This window comes from Acanthaster planci, linkage group LG11, assembly GCF_054643075.1.
Source record: "Acanthaster planci isolate LZ-2023a linkage group LG11, COTS_SCS, whole genome shotgun sequence".
NCBI lineage: Eukaryota > Metazoa > Echinodermata > Asteroidea > Valvatida > Acanthasteridae > Acanthaster > Acanthaster planci.
In genome coordinates, this window is record NC_141787.1 from 8,776,602 (window position 1) to 8,801,731 (window position 25,130).

Below are 25,130 nucleotides of genomic sequence, written 5' to 3' on the forward strand. Positions count from 1 at the left end.
CTATTATTTTTAGCTTGCTGATGTATTTTATCTGCTTTAACGTACTTTTTAATGTAGTTGTACTGTATTGCCATGTAAACACACAGTTTCTGTACGTGTAGCAGATGATGTAATGGTACCGCACACGATTTTGTGAGTGACCTACGTATGTTCATAGCGCTCATTGCCAAAGCGCTTGCGCAAGATTTGCAACGAGAATAGCAACAGGCTATGTCTTATTTCGCGCGCTCTGATTGCAAAATGAGGTATCATCTTTGTCTATGGATTTCAAGGAAACCGAGCATAAATAATGAAATTTTCATGACACATGCATACATGTACTGTTTCATTTTTCAGTAGCATTGATTTGGTGCCTTGCCTCAAAACGAAATGAAAAATGTGGGTTTAAATAACCCGAAAATTATTTTATTTTTCACTTGATAAATATTGAGTGTTGCAAAATTTGATCAATATCTATTAAAGTGAGTTTTCCTGTGGATTCATATAAACCAGAAGACCGTCTTAATCGATTGCACTCAAAAACTGGGAATCCGCCGGTAATGTTTTTTTGTTTTAAATAAGTTTGAATTCGAACCAAATGTTCGCACCAAATCGTGTGAATCCAGACGTTAGTAATAGAAAAATACGTCACTTATCTCATCTAAAAGAATTGAATTTCCTAATTAAACTCTATTCTTCGAGTCAGGAATTATTTCTTTTTTAAAAGAGGATGCCCTTCTTGTAGGTCTTCGTCCGTGTTGCAGCTTATTTTTTCCACCGTCAGGGACTGAACTATTTTTCGCCATTTGTGGAGTCCAGCATTCTTCACTGTACGCAGTGCCTGCCAAGCTCTCGCCCGTAAGAACAAGTTTTCTTTATACAAGATCTTTTCTTGATCCTTTATCACTATCACTGTAAACCAGACGCAATCGGCATTTTCTTTGTTATCCTTAAGTGTAACATTCTCAATAAATCATACTTGTTTATTTGTTGCTTATATCAGAGTGATCTTGTTTTATTTCTTTCTTGCATTAAACAAAAGCTTCAGAATAAATAAATAGTTTGGAGTTTCTCGGATTGTAACAATATGGATTACTCGTTTTATGCCAGCGGAAAAAAATGAAATGAAAAAACTGGCGTCGTGGTATCGATCGACTTCAAGTCTACCTTAAGTCTGTAGGCGGCAAACATGCACACAAAAACACACCCTCACCTATTTACGATACATGCCTAGCGTGGACAGTCCCTTGTTTTCGCGCAGATTTTAAAAACTCCGTAAAAACAGTTGCTTTTTGTCAAAGGTTTCCTTGACTTTCTATTCCTTTTACGACTGATGACCCCAACCCCAAAATGTCCCTAAACTTCTTTTCAGAGAAGGGGAAACGTCCTGTGGACATGTTTAAGTCCACAGAACGTCTTCCTTTCCTGCATCATGTAGACATCTTTTTTTTTCAACAAGTCCACATTAGCTATGTAAGGTTAAAAATCGTATGCTTCTAGGAGAGAAACCCCGTTTGTATATTTAAACTTCTGTGCGGACCGGACAATTGTGTAACCGGGAATACGGGGGGACACCTGCTAATTAAGACCTTGCCCCTCCCAGTGCCCACAGCTAAGAATTTGAACAAAAGTGCTACATGTTCACCTTAATAGCAATGTGAAATCCACTGAGAATCACACCTTCATAATCACGTCCAATACAAGTGATTCCTTACAGCCTGGGTCTCACTTCTATATACGCCACTTGAAGCAACTTTTAGAGAGAACTGTGCAGTTCTTTTGGTTTTTTATCATTGTTCAAAAGTTCTTTACTGTATTTAAAAGTGTCTGGGTGAAACTGGCGCCAAAATGCTCTGTGCACTGTATAAGGCTTGATGATAAGAAGCTCTTCATTGAAGGTTGCTCCTTCATCTCAGTGGCTGCTGGTGAAGCTCGCAGTGTTTGCCAATGTACCCTGAAAGATTAGAAAGAGTCATGGGAGAAACATTGAGTATGGAGGTCATTTTACTAAGGGAATAAATATGAGCTTGACGGGTCTTAAACGTTAGCCTATTTTAAGACTGGCCAAGCACTTATTTATTCCCATTCATAAATAATACCTTTTTACTGAGAGGGTCAAAAGAAGTTAACATATGAATTTCCAACGATTTTGTTCTAAAATTTTGCTTTTATTTCCCGAACCCCCGTCCATTTTTATGGTAAATCCCCTTCAATGAACTTGGCGTGCGCGTGGCACGTCGCGTGCACACAGACTCCTGACCAATCAAATCCAATTAAACTTTCTCGTATCCATGTGCCAGCGCGTGATTTGTGCAGCGGGCATTATCATTTCTCAGCGGGCATTATCACGGTCAAGTTGCACGTTGTTGAATAGAGAGACTGTCTGAGGTATTTATGAATTCAGGGTAAATGCATTAGTGTATTGAATTTTGGACAAAAAAGGAGATGGAAGTCTGTCCAGTATTTGTACTGTTTTATACATCTTTTAAAACAACAGATAAACAAACTGTGTAAATAGCAACACGGGCCTTCAATTGTTCTCTGAGATTGTGTTGACGAGCCGGATTGCACTGAAAACAAGTTGTGCGGATTCTGCCACCCGCTTTGAATCTTGAGAGCAACAGGTACTTGTTTTAGCGGTAAATCACCATGAACTAATCCACCTTTGGTTTATAAAGATATTGCAAGAGCGGTCATTAGCTCTACATTATACCTACCGGGTATGCAAATGCACTTGAATCCCCCAGATTCCCGTAAACACGTGCCAGCATCTGAGCAAGGATTTTCAGCACAGAAGTCGACCAAGGTCTCACAGAGATCCCCTGTAAAGCCCTCCTCACATTGGCAAACAAACTCCTCACCGTTTGCTGGCACGCAGTGGCCGCAGTTGTGACAAGGTTGCGATAGGCAGGGGCCTACCTTCACCTCACAGTATCGTCCGGCCCAGCCGCTAAGACACATGCACCAGTACTCGTCCCCCATTCCTGTGGCGTCCACACATGTCCCTCCGTTCTGACAAGGATCGTCCATGCATGGATACTTAATGTCTTTGCAATTTTTGCCTGCAAACCCAGGCTTACAAAGGCAGGCATATCCACTAATCATGTCCACGCAGACTGCCTCGTTAAAGCACGGGTCGGGCTGACACTCGTTGATGTTCTTCTCGCAGTGCTTTCCTTCGAAACCATGCAAGCATTTGCAGCGATAGGAGTCCACACCGTCAATACACTGTCCATACGCACAGGGTCCACTGGCACAGTCATCTATGTCGTTGGAGCATGTCTCACCGTTGAATCCAGGTGGGCATGTACACACATAATTTCCATCTACTGAAAGGCATGTCCCTTGATTCTTGCATGGATCACTCCGACATGAGTCCGCCCACAGCTCACAACGGTCCCCTGTCCGACTAGTCGGGCAGACACACCGGTACCCATCAACGATATCTACGCACACGCTCCGGTTTCCCGGATTTTCATCCGCTTGACCCACACATGGTGAGCTGGCACACTCGTCCAAGTTTTCTTGACACAGCACACCATCGAATCCGGGAGGGCACTCACAGACAAATCCCCCCACAAGATTGAGGCATCGTCCGCCATGCATGCACGGTTCTGACCCGCACTCGTCCAGTTCTGTCTCGCAGTACAAACCAGCATACCCTTTGACGCATTCGCAGCGGTAACCATTCTCTAAGTCCAGACAAGTTGCACTGTTTTGGCAAGGGTTGCTGGCACAGTCGTCTGTCTGATTCTCACATCGATCCCCGTTATACCCCAGCTTACACTGACATAAAAATCCAACGCCTTGGTAGTCTACACAACTACCGCCATTTAGACAAGGACTGCTGCTACAAACATGTACTACCACATCGCAAAGGAATCCTACAACCCCGCTTGGGCAAAGACACTCAAACCCCCCAGCTGCGAAGAGACACGTTGCATCATTCTTACAAGGATTACTCGAACAGACGTCGATCAAGGTTTCACAGCGATCCCCTGTCCTAGTTGGTGGACAGATACATCTAAAACCGTCCACCATATCAATACAGACACTCTCTTGGAAGTTACCCTCATCAACACAGGGTGAGCTCTCACACTCATTTATGTTTTCTTCACAAAATACTCCGTCATACCCTGGTGAGCATTCACAAGTAAACCCATCCACTTCGTCTACGCACTCCCCTCCATGCATACAGGGGAAGGAGTCACACTCATTCATATCTATCTGACAGTGAACTCCAGAAAATCCTCCAGCACACTCGCACTTGAAGGCGTTGACAAGATCCACACACGATCCATTGTTCAAGCATGGGCTGCTGTTGCATTCTACTATCTCAATCTCACAGTGCGTGCCTATATATCCTCGAACACATCGACATGTATATGCGTCCATCTTGTCAACACAGGTAGCGCCATTTTGACATGGGTTGCTACTGCATTCGTACAGTTCAAATTCACAAAGAGATCCCGTGATACCTGGAGGACAGAAACAAGTGAAATCCCCGTCTCCGTCTAAACACGTAGCGTTTCCAGCACATGGCGCTGATGTGCATTCATCCTTCTCCACAGCGCATCTTTTCCCTTCGAAACCGGGCGGGCAAAGGCATTCAAACCTATTTGGCATATCGACGCACGTGGCGTTTGGATGGGCGCATGGATTCGGCGCACAGTCGTCATTATCGACCTCGCAGTTGACCCCTAGGTAACCAGGTGCGCAGACGCACTGATACCAGCCAATTCTGTCAACGCACCGCCCGTTATTTTGACACGGTGAGCTTGAGCATTCATCAGTGTTTTTCTCGCATCTCACCCCTTCGTAGCCCCTAGCACAGTCGCAGCTAAATGATGTGGTCTCGGTCCGGCATGTTCCGTTGTGCAAACAGGGAGCAGACAGGCAGTTGTCCGTAGTGAGTTCACAAAGTCTCCCTTCAGTACCCGGTGAACATTTGCACACAAAGCTGTTTGCCTGGTCGACACAGGAGCCATTTTGTTTGCAGGGCGAGCTAGCACACTCGTTAATCTGGATATCGCAGTTCTGACCGGTGAATCCTAGGTGAAAAAAAAGAATCATAAAACTGCAAATGCTGTCTAATAAATCGGGAAAATTTGCTGAAACGAAAAGAGGTTGTGTTTTCTGTGTCACTTTCGGCAACACATGTGAATACATGTAGCTCCTAACTAATGTTGAATTCTCGTTGTTTTCCTTTTTTATGTGATACATACCGTCTTGGCAGGAGCACAGATATCCATTGACTCTGTCTATGCAGGTCCCATGCACACACGTTCCATCCTCACAGTCGTCAATATTCTCCTCACAGTAGGTACCGGTAAAACCAGCCACACATAAGCAGACGAAATCATGCACCATGTCTAGACACACCGAATCGTGCATGCAAGGATCACCGGCGCACTCATCCATCTCGCTCTCACATCGGTGACCAACAAAACCATCCGGGCACCGGCAATGAAACCCAGCCACCTGGTCGTAGCAGACACCCCCGTTCGTGCAGGGGCTGGACGCGCATTCATCTACATTGTTTTCGCAAAGGTCTCCTTCGTATCCTTCCAGGCAGTAGCAGCGGAACTCACTGAGCCCATCCACGCAGGTCGCCCCGTTGAAGCACGGCCGCCCTGTGCACTCGTCCACATTAACCTCGCAGTGTTTACCTGTGTAACCTCTAGGACAATCGCACCGGTACGCAGCCACTAGATCCAAGCATGTACCACCGTGCAAGCACGGTGCCGACACGCATTCCTGGATTTCAATCTGACACTGCTTGCCCGTGTAACCCGGTGCACAGTTACAAGTATAGTCGTCGATTAGATCTAAGCATCCACCGAAATTCTGACAGGGTTCTGACCAGCATTCGTTGATATCATGCTCACAGATCACACCATAGTAACCTGCTGCGCATGCACAGTAGAACGTTCCGATACCGTCCAGGCAGGTTCCTTGATTAAGGCACGGGTTTGTCTCGCAATCATCTACTAGTAATTCGCAGTGAATTCCTTCAAAGCCAAGAAGGCAGAAGCACGAGTATCCCCCGATCGTGTCAACGCAAGTTGCGCCGTTCAGACAGGGGTCTGACACGCATTCATCCACTTCAAGTTCACACATCTTTCCAGTGTAACCTCGCTGGCAATCGCACGTGAAATCCAGCCCCGTGCTGTGGCACACAGCTTGGTTCTTGCAAGGGTCAGACAAGCAGCGATTGGTCAGAATCTCACAATATATGCCATGATAGTCCTGTGGGCATGCACAATAGAAGCCATCGACAAGATCAATGCATGTTGCATTATTTTCACAGGGGTAACTTTTGCATTCATCGACACTGAATTCACAGTGCACCCCGTGGAACCCAGAAAGGCACGCACATCTGTAGCCGTTTTGTTGATCCTCACAAATACCGTATTGGCATGGAGAACTCTCACATTCATTGACTTTGGTATTGCAGTGTTTGCCTCTGAAACCGGGTGGGCAGTGACATTTGTACCCATCGACCAGATCCTCACACGTCCCTCCATTGTTACATAATCCGGTCCATCCAAACTTCCGTTTTTTCTTGGTCGTTTGGCATTCGTTGATTTCAACATGGCATCTATCCCCTTCATACCCTGCTGTGCACTGGCAGCGGAACCTCCCCTGCTCGTGGCTTACACATGTTGCTCCGTTCTCACACGGGTTTGGTGCACAAGCGTCGATTAGACGTAACTCGCAATTCCCCCCCGTAAATTCTGGGCCGCATACGCATTTGTAGTCCCCGCTGAGTTCGACACAGTCTGCTTCGTTCTGACATGGATTGCTGCTGCATTCATCGACATCAAACTCACACGACTTGCCATAGAATCCTCTGGGGCAAATGCATGCATAGTCGGCCACCAGGTCAACACACGTTCCGTTGTTCTTACACAGTCCCTGAAAGCAATCGTCCACGTTGATCTGGCAGCGGGTACCACGGTATCCCCGGGTACAGATACAAGTGTAGCTCTCCTTTTCTGAGCCATCGATGCAGATGGCGCCGTTTTCGCACGGTGCGGAATCGCAGTTTACGATATTTGTCTCGCAGCGTGTTCCGGTGAAACCGGCGGGGCACAAGCACTGGTAGCCATTTAGTGTCTCAAGGCATGTTGCGAGATTTCGACACGGTGTATGCTCGCAGTAGGAGGGGAGTGGTTCCAGGCATAAAGGTCCGGTCCAGTATGAGGAGCAGAAACAACGGAAGCCTGACTGAAGCCTCTGCGTCATACATTTTGTACAAAGGGAATGTTATGTTTTTATAATTATGTTCACATATGTTTAAATGCACGGCTGGATGCTGATTATAAAACAGATTTCTGCTTTTTCCGAATTACTCAAAAGACCTGTAGCCGTAGCATATTGACGTCACGTGTTGTTTACATGTGCGCTTTCCCATGGCAGTGAGGTGGGACGCTATCCACCGAGTCCCCATAGAAAAGTGCGCATGTAAACAACGCGCGACGTCATGTTTTAGATCAAGTGGCTGCGCCTTGGAAATCACACACAACTCTTGGTTTAGCACAAAATGTTTACTCATATGTGTCCCTGTGGAACAAAGGCTCTTACCAGAAAAATGGCTACTATGACAATCTCTAAAGTGTCTTGTGAAATTTCAAGGCATAAGCCTAGCCAAATTATTCTGTTTTGGCCTAAATACCCATAAATCTACAGCGCCTGTAGAAATCAACGCCTCAGCACAGTAGTTTTGACGGCACACAACAAAACATGAAACTGTGGGCGGAAGTAGCCTCGACAATGTGAACAAGTCTACGAAGCAATGTCGGGATGATTCCAGATGGTGGCGCATGGATGGTATTAAAGAGATTTAAGTCATTCCCCATCCCCCACCCCTGTGCCTTGATCGATTTACGTACGCCACTATGGATGAAAGGAGATTTTTCTCGTATCACTTTGAAAAGAATCACTTCAAGAGTTACTACTGCACTCCATACCTCGCAGGTCCCGTGTCCACAAGGCTGTTGCAAGCATGGGTCGGTATCTGCAAAGAAAGATGAAGTAAGCAGATACCAAACATGCTTGGTAAACCATGGTATTTTGAGCCATTAAATGTTAAGTCAAGTATAGCCATTAATCTTGTGGTATCCAGGAGTTGATAAATCCAACGAAATAGAAGGAAAATCTCAAATTTTAGTAGGTTATATTCGGCAAAATATCATTGCTTGTCAAGGAAATCTTAAAATTGTATTTCCTACTACTTCTTTCAAATGATCAAGTTATATGTTCTTCACCTTGGCCATATTCCCCAGATTAGCTTCGAAATATACATATCTTTGACTTTATATCATATTAAACTCCATTTTTTCTAATGTTGTTACAACTAACAGCCGATGAACGTATAGCAGTTGTCTTTAGATCATTAGAGCCACATTGCTCAGTAAAAAGTTGGAGGCCAACGTTTATTATGTTCACCATACACCGTGCATTTTTTTCGTGCACTACTTTCTTATGCTGTGAAAACTTTGCTGAAAAAAAATCGACATTATTCTCCCATAATGCTGCCGGGCTTGCGTGTTTTAGTGACGCACAAACATGGAATGTTTATTTGTTCTCAGCATAGATATCAGAAGAATAAAAAACTAGATGGGAAACGCGTATCGTTATGCGCATTGAGCGTGGGCGCTGCCATTGGTCACGTGAGTGAGGCTAAAAAGTTTGAATGCGCTAATAATGGGAGACTTTGAGATGCATGGTGGCGGCAAACAGACCGGTCCCTTTTCGCAGTCGAGATCATTAAAGTAAAGCTGCAGGGGTCAGGCCTATTCTTGTACGCTATTCCAAGTTTGCCCAAGAACAGGGCGACATGATGTTCTATTATGCTGCCATGTAACGTGCACGCGCACGAGATCACGCATCGTCGGATGTGCACGTGCGTGAGGTAACGACTGATTCGGCAATCAATTTAATTTTATATGCGCGTCAAGTCTCATGTGTTCGTACACGTTTCATGCATACACGTAGGCGTCAGCGTGGTTCCAAGTTATTCGTGCGTAATGGGATAATTATACGCGCCCAGCGTCCCCACTAGTTCTACTTATGATCTCTATGGGCGTGTCATATAGAGCTATTTATAGCACACCTCTTCCAGGTTCTTCATCCTGGTTGGCTGAAATACGGTCAAGTATGGTTCACTAATGTAGGCTAGTACATGAATTTGGCGTCAGCGTGACTCGACACGCGCCTTGACATTGCGCGCGCACATCAATATGGGCAATTCACAATGGGTGCGTTCGATTAGCTTACACGTGTAAGTCAAACTTACACGAGAGCGTTCGTTTAGCCATCACGTGATGTTCGTGCCTGCCCTGGTGTCAGCCCTCACTACCCCAGCTGGCGAGCGGGTCTCTTGAGGTAGCCCGAGTGTAATGACGTCACGGATGGACTGTTCGAGCATGGACGTACGTAATGGAACGTGGCGGGGACTTGACCTTTTTCCCAGAATGCCTTTGAAAACACACTGCAGCGTTCGATAAGCCTCATTTTGAGGCTTCCCTTGAGTGTAACACTGGTGTGTTCAGGGAAGCTAATCGAACGCACCCATTATTGGGCCTCCAAGAGTTTGCAACGCGTTGGCCAATCACGACGTGCGAAATCGTCAACCCTTTCCAAATGTGTATTGGAACTAACTAATGCCCGGTCACGTACTAGTCTTGAGAATTTTGACTGGTTATTGCGCCCTCCAGAGGTTGTTCGGAATTGAAACAGTTCAAACCCTAGAAGATTTATTTTCCAAGTTGTATTCATCTACTCAAAATAAGACTACATCTATGAAAACTAAAATGAACCTTAAATTTTTTGGCAATTTTGAAGTACTACTGAAAGTTGAAAACAGTTAAAACCTTGAAAAAATATTTTTCTACTTTGAAGTGTGTTATAAAACACATATGGACTGACCAAATTCAGTCACTAGTGCACGCCCCTGCCCCCTCGGTCCTGTGAGTCGAGAGTCCTATTTCCCGAGGCTGAAGGTCTCGGGAAATAGGACCCCTTTCTGGTCACTCACAGTCCCTTGGGGACATAGACGTGCACTTGTGGCAGTCCATATGTGTATAATATAAAAACTAGAGCGCTGACTCGTACAAATTGATGACTGTTGGGCGCATCCATGTTTTTGCACAAACCTATGGAAAACAAGAAATCTTGTACGGCTTTTGCACGGCTATTTGTATATCTGCGTCTGTATTCTAAAACGATACGGCAACAAAGCCGATACGCAAACAACCTGAATGCATAACCAGTTAATGTGCGTTTCATTTTGCTCTGCACCAAAAAACACAAACGCGTGCACGTATGCGCTACACATGAATTTTGCTGTGACAATTTTGTTTTTACAATCGGAAAACGGCTTCGTAGAATTTTATAGTTTGAATTCTCCAACTGTGCGTTAATTCCCTATACTGATGGGTGAATTTGCCCATAGTTTAGATTTTAGTCGGGCGCTGCGGAGATCACAAAAATCCCCTGTAGCTTTGAATAGGACCTGGCGGTCTATGCGTTTATATGTCTGTGACCCACATCAACCAAAAAGGACCGTTCTGTCTGCCGCCACCAAGCGTCTCAAAGTCTGTCATTGACATGACTTATTACACTTTCAGCGTTTGTCCAGATCCTTTTCATGTGTGTAAATCCTTCAATTTGTTAAGGTGTGAATTTAACACCCTCCGTGTTCGTAGAGGACAACATCAGTTTGACGTGGTCCTTCGAGGGTGTTATATAACATCACAGATTTGCAGTGTTTGCATCACGCTTAGGCGACCATTTCTGATTTTTAAGTTATGTAATTGAATCAGTAGTATCTGGAACCCAAATTAATTGACTCTCAAGTTATTCAAAACCCACTCAAAGCAATCAACTAAGAATATGATACGTCGAATATGTTGTTGGAATTGACAATGTCAAAACATTTGGATGTTGGATATTCAGTGCCTGCTCTCTGATATATAACGGTATTCAAATTTAACACCCATTTTCTTAATTAATCTTGGCTACACCCATACAGTTCCAGGAATACTGACCGTTGAAAAGAGCTTACCTTGTTCAGTAGACCCAACTTGAAGCAAATCAACCTGGAAAAGGATTGAAATCGAACTCCGAAAATGAAACCAAGGAATTTTTATGAAATTGGAAATATGAAGAATCTAATAGACCCACAGTTAGTGTTCAACAAGTCAAAAACCCTTCACTTTAATTAGATATTAACTTTTAAATTTAATCCTAAATTATACAGGACACAGTGTAAAACGTTCAGGTAAACTATACTCTCGGTGGATTACACCTTCTTCAATTTCACTTATGAAACTGTGTTAAGATTTGCATTTAGTACAGTACTGATATTTATTGCAAATACATTATATTTGGCATTATGCATGGATTTTGAAATTTCTGAAGTGGACTATCGCGCCATTTTGCCCAGAAACGGGCAAAATGCATTTTATAGACTCCCACAAATGTCCAAATCGCACAGTGTAAAATAGCATTAACACATTGGCAGCTTGAGCTGCAAAGTTTTTAAGGATTATTCCAGACCTTCGGATTATGCAAAATGCTTTGCTAGTTGTGCTCAGTCGTAAAAGACTATAAAGATTAGAATCCCGTGCAGTTTGGAAGTGCAGTTTTGAATAAGACACTTCAGTGGTTTAGGCTTATATATCTCCTACAAAATGTACCACTGTAGAAAGAGGAGACTTAAACAGCGCACAAAGACTGTTTAGTACCTCATAATGAACAACGAACAATATATACACCAGTGTTGTAGTCGAGTAATTTCCGAGTACCAACGTTCTCCGCAAAATACTGAACTGGGTAACAGGGAATAAAGGCAGAGTGCACAGGCATTTGATGGTAAATGTGCAAAAGTAAGATTACAAAATAAATGTTAGACTTCAGACACTCCCAGTTGTGTAAAATTTAAGTTTTAAGGAGAAAAGTACTCGGAAAGTACTCGGCCGAGTACTTTCAGAGTACTTTTGTCCTAAAAAGTTAATTTTAATCAAACAGGGATGGTCTGAAGTCATTATGTTGCTTTGTAATCTTACCTGTATTCATGTACCATCAAATGCCGATGTACTTCAGCTTTGTTCCCTCCTAACTAGTTAAATATTTGATAGAGAACTTGGTTCTCAAAAAGTACTCGACTACATCACTGATATATACGCCTATGGCTTAATAGCAATTAACTGAGGACGAAGGTTAAAAAAAATGAAATAAAACAAAAGGCCTACATGTGTGTCGAGCCTAGCTGCGGAATTCCTTGTTTGATCATGGTACTCAGAAGCACCGTCAATGCCGGCAGAGTCAGCCTCTTGATCCGTCAAGCTCTCAGACAGTTGCCCGCTTGGAGTGTCGGCATATACATGTTCATGTAGTTGTGCTGTACCTGTGCTTATTTCTGTGGCTCTGGGATCAGCCACAGTGACTGTTTAAAAAATTACGGAAAGATTTCGACATCTTAAAGCAGTAATATTCATTTCTGCGGTCCAGGGGATGTATTTTTTAAACTGAATCTTTAGATGTAAGGTGAGACAAATCTCTAGAGAAGTGAAAAAAAGAGTGAGGACGTCCCTTCTACGCCAGTCCAAAAGAGTGAAAACCACTCTACAACAATTGAAAACCAATGAACTTTCCGCCCCTCCACAGAGCCATTCAAAAGACAACTTGAAAAAGATTTCACAGACTCACCACCCTAAAACTTTTTTTTAGCATGCGTGTGTCACCCGATCCGAGTTCACCACCCTTTCACGCGTGCTTGCAAATAATTTTTGCTCTCGCCCAGTAAAGAGGGCAAAACCTATGGTGTGACCAAGAAACGCACTGTGCACCGCCCGCCCCTGAACTCCGAAACCCTACTGAAGTTATTCAACCACGACTGGCTGAGTGCACGCGTGACTTAGCTTGCAAGCTTGCACTGAGTGAAACATGGCAACGGGGACCGGGGGTGGGGGATGACGTAGCCCGTTATGTGTGATCAATTCCAGCTTGCTTAAGTGAGACGAACAACGCTTAGGGAGCAGCGTGGAAATGAGCGTAACGTACATGTACATAGTGCAGTAATGGAACCTCGATGGAGCCAGCGGCGTACCCAATGGGGGGGGGTGCCCCCACAGAATTTCTTACCGATTTATTTTTTTGTTTTGTTTAAATAATGGGGTGAGTAGGAAAGAAAGTGTATGTTTATTTATCAAATATTAGCACTAAATCCCTAAAAGGATGTGAGTAAGGCTTCAGATATTTTTCCCAAAGGCTGGCTAATATTATTCATGTTTGAGAGGTAGAGTACAAAGAAGCACACGATATTTCCCAACAATTGCTTGGCATGGAGCCTCGCATTCTCATGCTTTACTGACGTCTCCCATGACCATTTCAAATCTTACTTTGGAAATTTTGTTCTGGTATCTTTGAATTGAGGCACATATTTCTGCACGTTAACAACAGCTTTAGAATGTGAACTCTCCTATATTGCTTGGGGGTGAAGGGGCTTGAAATATTTTTGGTATTGTAACAGACTGTACAAGTCGTCGTTAATAAGGCAGCGGTTGCTTTGTAAGAGGATTAACAATTAAGCATTGCTGCAGGGTTTGGATGAAAAATTTACTTTATTTCTATTTGCCAGTATAGTATGTTTCTCGTGCTTTGTGTTGTGATTCTGACGGCAAAAACAGTTTTTCTTTTCACTCTTTGGGGGTGGGGATGGGGGGGGGAGGTTTCCAATAGCCCTGTACTTTTGTGGTTTGCCAGTAGATTTCGCAACAAGTTGCAAAGTTATGTAGTGTAAGACAGCGAGCGTTCAATCCCGGTCAGTCGCACGGGGATTGAAACGTCGTTCTTTTTCGTTTTGAAAATCAGATCAGCGTTAATTACAACTCGAAATGTTTTCTTCGACGTATGTCTTATTTTAAGCAGCCCTTACCTTGTTCTGAGCCCGCTTCATCTCCATTTGTGGTGATGTGATGCGTCTGAAATTTGAAAGGGAAATGAAATATGGTATTAAATAAATTTTTGTTACATTGAACAAGCGTTTATTCAATGCTACGTTCAACAAAAGCACAATATGAATCTGACTGGGTTAACTTTTCAGCTAAAGCAAAGCAAATCAATAGGGCAGGATTCTAATCAGTTGTATAGGGAATACTATCCGGTGCTCTTTCAAATGAGTCATATTATCAGCCCCTGTTGTTTAAATACTGTTTCTCACGTTGCTTTCTGTGTTTTTCAAAATCTTTCAGTCTTTCTTTGTGTCTCTACTTTTACTGCTGACAGTCGCTCCGATTTTTGGTTATCCGTTTCATTTTGATCAGTCGTCCAGTCGGTCATGTGAGTTACACGTTTTCCATATTCAAAATTATTTAACAATCAGCAGGACGTTCTAGACTTGGTTTGTTTCACGTGCATTGCCAATGGGAGTGCCAATGGGAGATATTGGTGGCCTTGTTATTTTTACCAATTATTGCGAACTTGAGTGACCTGTCCAAAAGATTTTGCGGTGTCGTTTTATAAGGCCGGATAACTGTTGCTCGGAAGGGGAAACAATACCACGAACTACGAACCACCGGAAAGCAGGCGTACTCACTTCCGATCGGTCGGAAAAATTTTACCGTCTGATAATCTGTCTCTATAGGCTCGTCTATTTGTGTGCGTCCCCCAACTGGAGTGTTTGTTTAGCTCGACGTTTTGTTATGACACGAGTCTGCCGTCCCGTCCTCGGCCCGATGTTAAAGTTTCTTTGTCCGCGGATTTGTGTTGTTCTGTGCTATCACCTGCAGTTCTGCCACCAAACTAGGACACTAGGCAATGGAGTACAAAGCTGTGGTCATTTTCTTGGAGTGTATTTATAAAGTAAAATATGGTATTCTGAGTGACAACATCGTCCCCATCGTATCAAGAAGTACGCTATTCTCGCTCAAGGAAGGATAGGGGTTCAACAGCCTTTTCTGTGGCCCCAAACAAAGCCCATTTTGTGGTATTTAAAAAAATAATACTAAAAATAACCACAGTCACATTTTTGGTGTGTTTCACTTTCTTCCTTTAAAAGTGTGTAAAGCCCTAAAATGTGGCTTCATTTCTCAGAATGATCATAAACATGTACGTGTGAAAACTACCAATCCCCCCCAATAGTTCCCCCTTCCAAAACTTTGGTTCTGGATTCGTCTTTGCCTAAGCAGCTCTTAGGTTGGAATGTGCTGATACATTCACTTATCACGAGCCTGTCCTTCAAGTTTTATTTTGTAGTTCCTAGTAACTTCAGAATGGAAAACAGGAATACTCCAAATTGTCATTCTACGAGGCGATCGTTGGAAAATCATTTGAATGGCAGTGGAAAAAGAATACATTTTCAGCTGACCTGTCTCAGAAAATGGGTGTGCGGGAACGGTATTTTCGATTTTCAAAAAAAAAGGTGTTAAAATGACCGCAAAAACGTATTCTAAAACCCCTAAAGGTTCAGCTCCTGAAAAAAAAATTATGCGGAGATATCAGAAATAATGTCGAGGGGCTATGGATTCCACTCCCAGTTCAAAAGTAATACTTTTAACTGACAACTGAAGGCAAAGTGACTTGAAGACAGTCGAACTGCACAAAGGGTTAGCTGTAGAAATAAATTTTAACAACGGTGACTGTGTGTCCGTTTTCTGCATTTATATTCGCAAAATTTCATTGTTTGAGTCGGTCTGTAGTAATTGTCTATCAAAGACTTGTTCAACCCCAACAAGTACAAAAGTGCCCACGACAGGATAGGATCTCACTCCCGTCACACTCGCCAAATTTCCTCCCCTAAAACAAACACTTCTTGAAGCCCGTCATATTTTTCATAGACCAGACAGTAGGAAAAATGAATAGCTAATTCATGTACGGAGTTGTATCGGTTTATTTTCACCTTCCAGATTAAACTTCCGTAAATCAAGTTGTACAGCACGCGGGTTCGAAGGCCAAAAATGGGTCGTTGGTACTGAGACAAAGCAAACTATTCAGGGCAAGAGAAACTGTGTTGGGAGATATCCATTTACATGTATAGGACGAATACATCACGCGTACAGTTACATACATCGCAGAATGTCAGGATTACAGTCTCAATGTTGATCTAAAATCTCTCTCCAGGTTGTAAACAGTTTTCCATGAGTACAATTCTGCGAGGCTCGAAACGAATAAACATAATTAATTGTCATCATATGCCTAATAAAATTACATTGTTTGTTGGATGTTCAAGTTGTTGTATTGTGACGACGGTCAGCAGTTTGTGGGATCATGCAGTAATTGTAGACCTTATTACTATTCAAACGAATTCCAAGAAATTTGGAACAAGCGTACGCTATACATCCCATAATGACAGTTAACCCTCTGAGATAACTAGGTTTCAACGTGAAATTTTCATTTTCTGTTGGGCATCGGTCTTCGCGATGGCTATAGATGACTCTTTTGGACTTAACCTAGTGTCACTTGTTCTCAGTAATAGATTTATATTTTTTAAAACAATTCACTATAACTCCATCTTGTAACCCCGCTAATGTTCACAGGTATATTTCTCAACTCGGCCCGCAATATTTAGGTACTGTTTCCTTAAAAAAGACACACAACCCTTTATAAGATTACCTTGCCCCGCGCCTATAATAGACTCTAATATACCGAAGAATGACGCATCAAAGACAAAGGTCAAGTTCAGCAAATCTCCATTAGGAATGCACTGATCCACGACCATGAATTACACTGTTGATATGTCCCCATCAAAATTTAGTTTTACGAATTTTTTCAAAATTTATTTACAGAGCCTGTAGCTTGTACGACTGTGCGGCGTCCGTCGTAAATCTTGCGACAGGATCAAGCAACGCAGTTCTTGAAGGTGTTGAGCGTGCACCCAAAATGCGCTGAGCGGAAAAAATAATATGACGTTATATATTATCTGCATTCGTTTTAAAAGGTAAGGAATGTCTATGCCTTTAAGTATGCCAGCAACGACCTCGAAAACTGGTGGCCCAATGATCGCATTCCTTCTATTTTGTTGACAAGTGTTGCTGATTACGGTGGGCAAGAGCGGTCAAACGTTAATAATTCTGTTACCGATACGCCTAAATACGCTTACATTGTTTACACGAGGTAATCCAGTGACAAATCAGTTGAATTCCAAATTCCAAATAAAAGGAGCCTAATCTATGAGACTGGATCCCACTCCAAACTCACAGAAATCGGCGCCCATCTGACTCTAATAAGCTGCATGTATAGATTGAACAGAAAACTACATATGTAATGTGCCATATTGATCTCGTAACTGTAACTCAGCGTAAAAATAAATAACAACTTTGTGATAACCGACAGGGCAGTTCTTTCTTTAAGACATTTTGAACCAATGTCAGTTACCTGAGGTCCAGATGAAAATCTCGTTCTGCCCTAAGAAACGTAGGGGCACTACTAAGAAGTGGCTGAACCTCTGAAGTTGTTTTCAACAACGTTCAGTTTGGTCTCGGTTTTAGAATTAAGCAAGAAGTCACGGCCATGCATGCCGCGTCCTCGGACACCTCATTATATTTTCTAACCTTCGGTGATTATTTCAAGGCATGACTTTCTGGATGCACTTAGTCTGAAAATTCGTCAGCATTTTCATGGAGATATAAAAGTGGATTTTGAAGAAAAACGGTTTATCGAGATAAACGTATAAGAGATGTATTGCAAAAACTACTACTTATTAACAACTTCATACGGTAAGGAAACCTCCAAATTATGCTTTGAATGGTGAACGTTTGCATCATTAGAATGGACTGAACACAGTAGTGTGATTGGTCGAAATTAATTGGCAAAGACACGCAAAGATGGGGTGAGTGCAACGGGGCCATGCCCTTTATAAAGAGGCAAAATTCGTTTTGTTCTTTAGGGAAGATTATTTGGAGACTTTTTCCCTTCCTCTCTGAAACGTTAAATCTAAAAGCCCCAACCTGTAGCATAAAACAATTGAAAATATTAACTTTCGGAATATCTGTTCTTGCCTGTGAAGTGTTTTTGGAAAGACTTCGACTTACTGTTTACTAGCTGGGTACAGTTCACTTTATACCACCAGTCTTCGAGAAAGAAGGGACTATGAAAAGTGTACCCAATGCAGGAAAGTCGCTTGTAACGCAGACGAGAATAAAGTAAACCCCAAATTTCTGGAACCATCTTGATGACACTATGGTCACTGATACTTGGATGATTTGTACAGATTACTTCCAAGCGAGGGGAAAAGGCCACTTTGCTATCATCCAGGCATTATTCATTATTCAAAATCACGACAAAATATTTGTGTACTGTAACATTTAACGAAAAGAATTATACTTGTTAATTATATATAACGAGTTTGCCCTTACCCAACGTATATTTATAAGCACTGTATGCTCAGTGCTTGTCCGAGAGCTTGCGAAAAAAATTTTCGCAAGCTCTCGGACAAGCACTGAGCATACAGTGCTTATAAATATACGTTGGGTAAGGGCAAACCCGTTATGTATAATTAACATCTCCCCAACGCAAAAAAAAATACATCTTGATAATTATACTTGTGTTCTCGCTAGCAAGAACTTCATCCTTAAAATATTCCTACCGTATCAGCATTGACAAGCTCAGGTTGAACCAAAGTCCGAAGTAATGTCGTCAGTATCAATACCAGCTGTAGAAAAGACACATTGGAAGGCCAGTGCCGGTACCCAGCCCCCGTGGCAGCTCCGTAGCATCTCAATTTGGAACATGCACTAGACATGTCTTCAGAAATGTCGGGGAGTCGTCTGTTCTTGCTTATCACTATTGAAACAAAATAGATGTGAGATATTTTCATAACTCAAAAGAGTTACTAAGACAAAATCCATCACTCCCCTTTACACTTCGGTAACTGTGATGATAAATTAAGAAAGGACTTCTTGTTGTTAGGTAAGGCTTGCATATCTGCTTTGGGTTTTATTCGCTGGAGATTTTCACCTATTCTCCCATTCTTATCGGTTTGAATCTAACATAAATACTTCAGATCACTCCTTTTTAAAATAAACATGCAAACGAGAAGTAGTTTCATCGTTATTTTAATGAACTGTCTTAGTTCAAACGCTTACCTCGAGCAAATGGAAATTAGTCAAAAGAATATTCGGTACTCCATAGACTGGAGTTGAAGTTCAGATCGTGTGTTTCAAGAAAGTTTGTGTAAAAAACAACAAAATGACTTTTTCGGATGGGATGAGAATTGGATTGTGGTTTAGTGCAGAAAATCTACCTCTGTCAACGCTTTCACCTGTAGACTCAGTGATATGGCGGATTCAGATTCCAAAAGTTTGACACTCGGTAGAAAGAACTAAGCAAATGTTTTGTCATATAGCCCCATCTATCTGTCGGCTGAAATAAATTTCAATATCATGCACCATGCACTACTTCCTTTATTTTTTCAAGCGTGAAATGCTTGTCAATGCTGTCAGGAGTGCGGTCATTAGGTTAGGAACGCGGTTACCCTTACTGTACTCCCACATAATTCCCAACTCATAACATCAAAACATTTACAATGGGGGGGGTGTCGCTCGTATTTAACACCCGACCTTTACCAACGTGCCTTGCAACGCAAAGCTCAAACAATGTTTAATGTTGAACGCTGACGTCGTAATTTCAGAATGCAAGATGCAATTCAACAGATGACCCTATAGCGCAGAAAGCACAAAGCAAACACTCAAGAACTCATGAGTAAACAGGGATTGACTCAGACGGAATCAACAAATGTACTCAGGGCTTATTTAGGATTCAAATTTTAAGTTCAAATTATTCGTTATAATTTGGAAACTGAAGTATACTTGAACAGTGTTCGCAAATGCTCTTGTTTCAAGAATACTGCTCGCAATTCCCCTGAAATGCTGTCCTCCAATTTTCTAAAATGGTTCACAAACATGACAGATTCCCATATCCACATACGTTCAGCCCTACGAGAAACCCAGTATCGAACCATACTTCCCTTTAACTTCAATAATACTTTAACTTTACAAAGGTGATCTAAATAACTTCAGCAGCTTATTGCAAGTCATGCACTGGGACACAATCTTTCCTCTTGCTTTTTTTTCATAAATTTCACAGCGAATAATGATTACTGCCACACTGTCAGTTTTCAGCACATTCAGTGTATGTTCTCTCAAAATAGGCATAGAAAGATGAAACGGCTACTTCTAACGCAGACGAAACTGTTAGAATAATATTCTTTTAGAGTATGAAGTCTCACCGTGAAGTTTACCGCTCTCTATAATGGGCCTCTCTTCAGTTTTCACATCCGCAGAACCAGCTGTTAATTTCCCACATAACGAGTAGACCGCAAGCTTGAATCTTGGTTAGCCAGGCCGAGAGAGGACTCGCCCCTCACTGGAGGTGAACATACCGGATCCCTTTCCAGCCGTAGACAAAGTCCTTCGGTACGAGGTACATGTACATGCACGTCATTAACGTTCTGCGTGCATTCTAACTGGCCCCTAAAATAACAAATCGTGAGCCAAGTTGGCTTGGTACTCCCGCAATACAATACAGGTGCGTGCACTGGGAAGACTAGACGATATATAAAAGGCAAGTTTTCTTGCCTGTGACGTGCACTTTCAATGTTGCGTGTAATCACTTTGATCGTTATAATGGGGTAACTGGCCACTGAAATACGAAAACCTGTTACTCGGAATCACGTTGGGTTGCTGTTGGATTCGGTTATTTAAGCTTGACGCTGGATTATGTGTAAACACACACACTTTTCCTTATTTGTTCCACGGAGGACGTGTTTACTCGTTCAAGATTTTTTTTCATTGCCGCGTCAAAGCGCAATTGCAAGGTTGAAGAATCTGCGAGTAAAAAAACCCGCCACCAGCAGTTTTTTTGCGGATGACAAAATCCGACGTTGATTGGCTATGGTGTATGCACCGAAATGCAGTAAACTCGGGATACGTATATTGTTTTTATTACACCCTCCCCAGGGTGGATGTAGAATCATACTGAAATTGGGAGACGGAGGACTGCTACTTATAATCAAGACCACCGTCGTAAGTTGTGCTATAAAATGGTTAATCTGGTTTCGCCTAATTCGGTTGTGCGGCCACGATACATTTATTCTGCATGCAATTGCATCACTGTGCTTTACCTGGTTGCCATATATGTACTTGTATATGACGATACTAAGGTCAGGTAGCAGGCAATGTCACTCGACCAATCCGAGAGTATATTCCTCTTGATTCTTCTCCAGCTGAATGTACACATGTCTGTTGGTGATGGGCCTGTAACCTCCTTTTGCACGAACTTAAAGCCAGATAGAAATGTTCTAAAATTAACTGGACTATAATTCTGTTGTTGATGCCAAATAGTTACATACACGGGCACTGAAAACATTGAAAATGAAAATTGCTCTGCCACTCTCAAATCGGTACAACTGCCTGCATCTGGTTTCTTGAGATTCCTTCCTAAAGGCGTACAGCTTTTCCTTTCGTATCACCTTCATGCACGCTGCCATTTCCAACATTAGTAGGCCTAAATGCTCCTCGTTTCCCAAGCATGCCCTGACTCAGTCTTGAAACTGTCAATACACCCGTTAGAACTTGCTCATTTCTATTCGTACAAAATGAAGCAACTGCTTATCATCAAGCACAAGCTTGTAAAGAGTAAAAAATGAATAATTTCACTTTTTAGCAATTGCACTAAAGTAAAAGCGTTTGCTTCACTATTATTCATACAAACACGAGTAAATGCTTCAAAATGGTAGTAAAAGCAATTGCTACTTTTTATTCATACGACCCATTGTTTGAGGCCTAAACGTTGGTACCTAAATTGCTTCTATAGCCAATAGATATGGATACTATGCAATCCCTTTTCAAAAACCTATATGAACCCAACCTTGGTTTTTATGCTTTGATTCGGCCTTTTGTGAAGAGATGTTGAGATACACTGGGTCAGAATTTTACATATACATGTACCTTCCGCTGTAGCCTACACAGGATATTAATATATCCAGTAGCATAACCTTTATCCTTTTTCACTGCAAGTATTTGGTAGAATGTACATACTTCTTGTATTTGGTTACTCCTCTGGACAGTAAAATATCTCCATTTTCATCTAGGTTTGCTATATAGCCTTCTGTCTGGCGTTCATTGAACATGTTTTTCGAGCGAATAAGCGCAGCAAAGGAGCATGAAAGTGAAGTCTTACTGACTTCAGCCCACAGCAGGCTTCCAATTCTCATGGTGAGACCGTCATGATTTGGGGAACGCATTTCCCAAGTGAATGGATAGATGGTTAACACACTGGTCAGATTGTCTGAGGTTTGAATTCTATTTGTCTTCATTGGAAAAAGATGCCCCCTACAGAAAGGTTGTATATTGCCATTTGTAAAATGCTTGTAATTCCTCTAAACCCCCCCCCTCAGAAAATGGCAAAAGTCCCCCTCAACCTACACGATGAGCTACCAGTGAACTGCATGTTGTACACTGTGGTATTAACAAAACGTTTCAAGCTAATCTGAGTGTAGCTTCTACCTGAAGAAAATGTAAATTCCATGCCGTATCTCCAGATCCCAAGTCACTAGTCAAAACTTCTGCTTTATTCGCTGCCTATCAACTCTAACACAGTGACAGAACTTGCTTGAAGTTGAACACATGTATATTGATGGACGGATTTGATTATAGGCTCACTACAAACAAATGAGAAAATCATTTCATGTATAAGAAGCTTACAATGTTTTACCCCAGTAAACGTGTGCATGTACGTAGTTACAACGTATATATACAACAGCAGATTCCAAACTGCCAAATTGTAGTGTCGATACACATGAAAATTTCCCAGTTAACAACCCCACATATATCCCTCGAACCTCAATGTATGAGAGCATGTAGACCAATTTAACTAAAGAATAGGATTTTGTTCTTACCGAAACTTGTGGAACACGACAAATGAAATATTTAGCACACCCCATTTGAGGAAAATTTAAACAGAACACGTTACAAATTCCTAGCCTGGGGCGGTCTGCTACTGCATTCACTGGGCTAAATCAACTCCTTAACAAGAGGGCGCTCGACCACTTTACTGGCCCACACTTCTCGCTGCTACATAACAGCCCTTACGTTCACACATCAGGGAGATAATACTTGTTAATCTACCTAGGCGGCGTACAGTAATATAATTGTTGCACATAACACCATGTCATTTTCATCACATGTACATTCACTTATGAAACAGGAAACCTTAAGCCCCTAATCATCTGAGCGTAATTCACCTTTAAGATGGACCCAGTGTACACCAAGCACACTTAGTTTCACATAAAGGAATGATTGCTTACATTGGTGTTCCCCTGATTTCGACAACACGGTGTCCACATTTAAGATTACTAGATTACTACTGTCTGCCTTATACATCCAAAATTGTTCTCCTATCTGGTCAACATCTATCCCTGGACTTCCCAGAACTCCCACACGAAGGTATCCGGAATCAGCTAATCCTTGTCGCTCTTAACCAACAGACACAGCTTGACAATAGGTTTTCTCAGGAACCTGCTTCCAACCTTGACTTCCACCTGCCTAGCTCTACCATCATGGTCAGGATACACTGCTGTCACTAGACCCAACGGCCACTGCCAACGGGGAAGCGTATCAACAACCACCAACACCAGGTCATTCACCTTGAAATTTTGTTGAGGTTGAGATCATCCCTGCCTGGTCTGGAGCAAAGGCAGTACTCCTTGAGCCAACGTTTCCTAAATTGATCAGCCAGGTACTGTGTCTGGACAAGGCACTTCCCTTGATTCTAGCCTCATTGTTCTCAGCCCTAACTCGAGCAAGCAAATACGTCTTGAGTAGCAGTAGCCAACGGTCATGCTATTTAGCGCCAACAAGCGTCAACATACACAAGTAGCCTCAACAAAAGCGTCAAAAACTTGAAAATACCCTCTACAGATTTAAAAGTGTTTTATTATTATATTTTAGAGACCTTCACTTGATGAAACAAATACATGGTTTAGCTACATTTTGCCCATACATGTTACTACATTTCTTGGCTGCTTGCACAACAAACTCGGTTATATGAGAAAATTTAGGCTCAACCTTGGACTGGATCAAATTCGGGGCTAGCTTTGCCCACTAAGCTTGCAAATGAACAGGCAATAACTGTTATATTTTCACTAAATTAACAGTGCAGTTCAAGTCTGACCTGTATCCTATCTGCTCAAGCGTAACACTTCCACATACCATGAGCCAAATGCCACAAGGCTTGACCAACGTTACACCTTATTTGAGGCCCGGCTAGTACTTGATTCATCACTGTGTGGGTCACATGGTGCGGTTGACCAAATAGGTCGGCCAAAATTTCTCTGGCTTTTTTGTATCCCTTGTCAGGATCCAACAACACAGAGTTTTCAATGCTTTCCTTTGCCCATCCCTTGTAATATTGAATCAAATAAACGAATTTGTCCTGTCATCAACTGTCTTGGAAGCGAAACAGGCCTCAAAACTGTTTATGAATGACCAATAATCCACAGGGTCACCACTAAAGGTGGAGATTTCTGGCTTAGGAACGCTCATAGCTAACTCCATTGTTTGGCAGAGCTTGGCAAGATGAAGACCTGCATTTTGGTCAGCTGCTTGACATTAGTCACTTTCTGTGTTCTGCACAGCCACAGCTTGAGGCTTTACATCATCATGATTCTGCACATGCACGTGTTTCATCTTCACTGAGGGACCTACTGATTCTACTTCATCAGCTTCATCTTGCAAGGCTTTCACCTCTACCCCTGCTTCTACAAGTTGTTCTGCTTCCAAAGAGGCCAACTGTTCCTATAGTCTTAACTCTTCTCACTCCAGTTTTTTTTACTTCTCAGTTGTTCCAATTTCAGCTCTGCAAGTTTCTGCTTTGCCTTTGCCTCTCGCAGCTTGATGCTTGAAGATGTGGTCAGAGAATTCTGCCATGATGTTCTTGACTCTACCATGCTCTGGGCTTCGTCAGCAACCTCAGGGTTCAGGGTGATGCCTGCCTCCACACTATGCACCCACCCGTTAACATGATGAACAATTTTCTGGTGATTTTTTTGATGGGAGTCAAACTCAGCCTTGGCTCTCAATGCTTGATGTCCCTGAAGCCCTTCAATGTAGCAGTTGAATTTTAGAGCTCAAACACCTTCTGGAGCT

At 42.4% G+C, this 25,130-nt stretch overlaps 1 protein-coding gene across 1 annotated transcript; it reads right to left on the minus strand.

Moving 5' to 3' along the window:
- Nucleotides 1-947: 947 nt before the first annotated feature.
- LOC110983831 (uncharacterized) lies at nucleotides 948-20,600 on the minus strand. Its single transcript, XM_022243410.2, has 9 exons — nucleotides 20,213-20,600; nucleotides 18,572-18,768; nucleotides 13,925-13,970; nucleotides 12,240-12,433; nucleotides 11,051-11,084; nucleotides 7,953-7,999; nucleotides 5,205-7,218; nucleotides 2,697-5,030; nucleotides 948-1,933 (listed from the first exon to the last, which is right to left on the minus strand). Exons 2-9 carry the CDS (start codon nucleotides 18,725-18,727, stop codon nucleotides 1,887-1,889), a joined length of 4,872 nt encoding a protein of 1,623 aa, XP_022099102.2. The 5' UTR covers nucleotides 18,728-18,768; nucleotides 20,213-20,600; the 3' UTR covers nucleotides 948-1,886.
- Nucleotides 20,601-25,130: the final 4,530 nt, after the last annotated feature.

What these genes read in the sequence shown, in the direction of transcription:
- LOC110983831 (XM_022243410.2), bottom strand. Translation starts at nt 18,727, where the DNA reads ATGTCTAGTGCATGTTCCAAATTGAGATGCTACGGAGCTGCCACGGGG. An exon ending in TCTGTGCTCCTGCCAAGACG is followed by an intron (nt 5,031 to 5,204) that starts GTATGTATCACA and finishes TTTTTCACCTAG; the next exon opens with GATTCACCGGTCAGAACTGC. An exon ending in CAAGTGCATTTGCATACCCG is followed by an intron (nt 1,934 to 2,696) that starts GTAGGTATAATG and finishes CTAATCTTTCAG; the next exon opens with GGTACATTGGCAAACACTGC.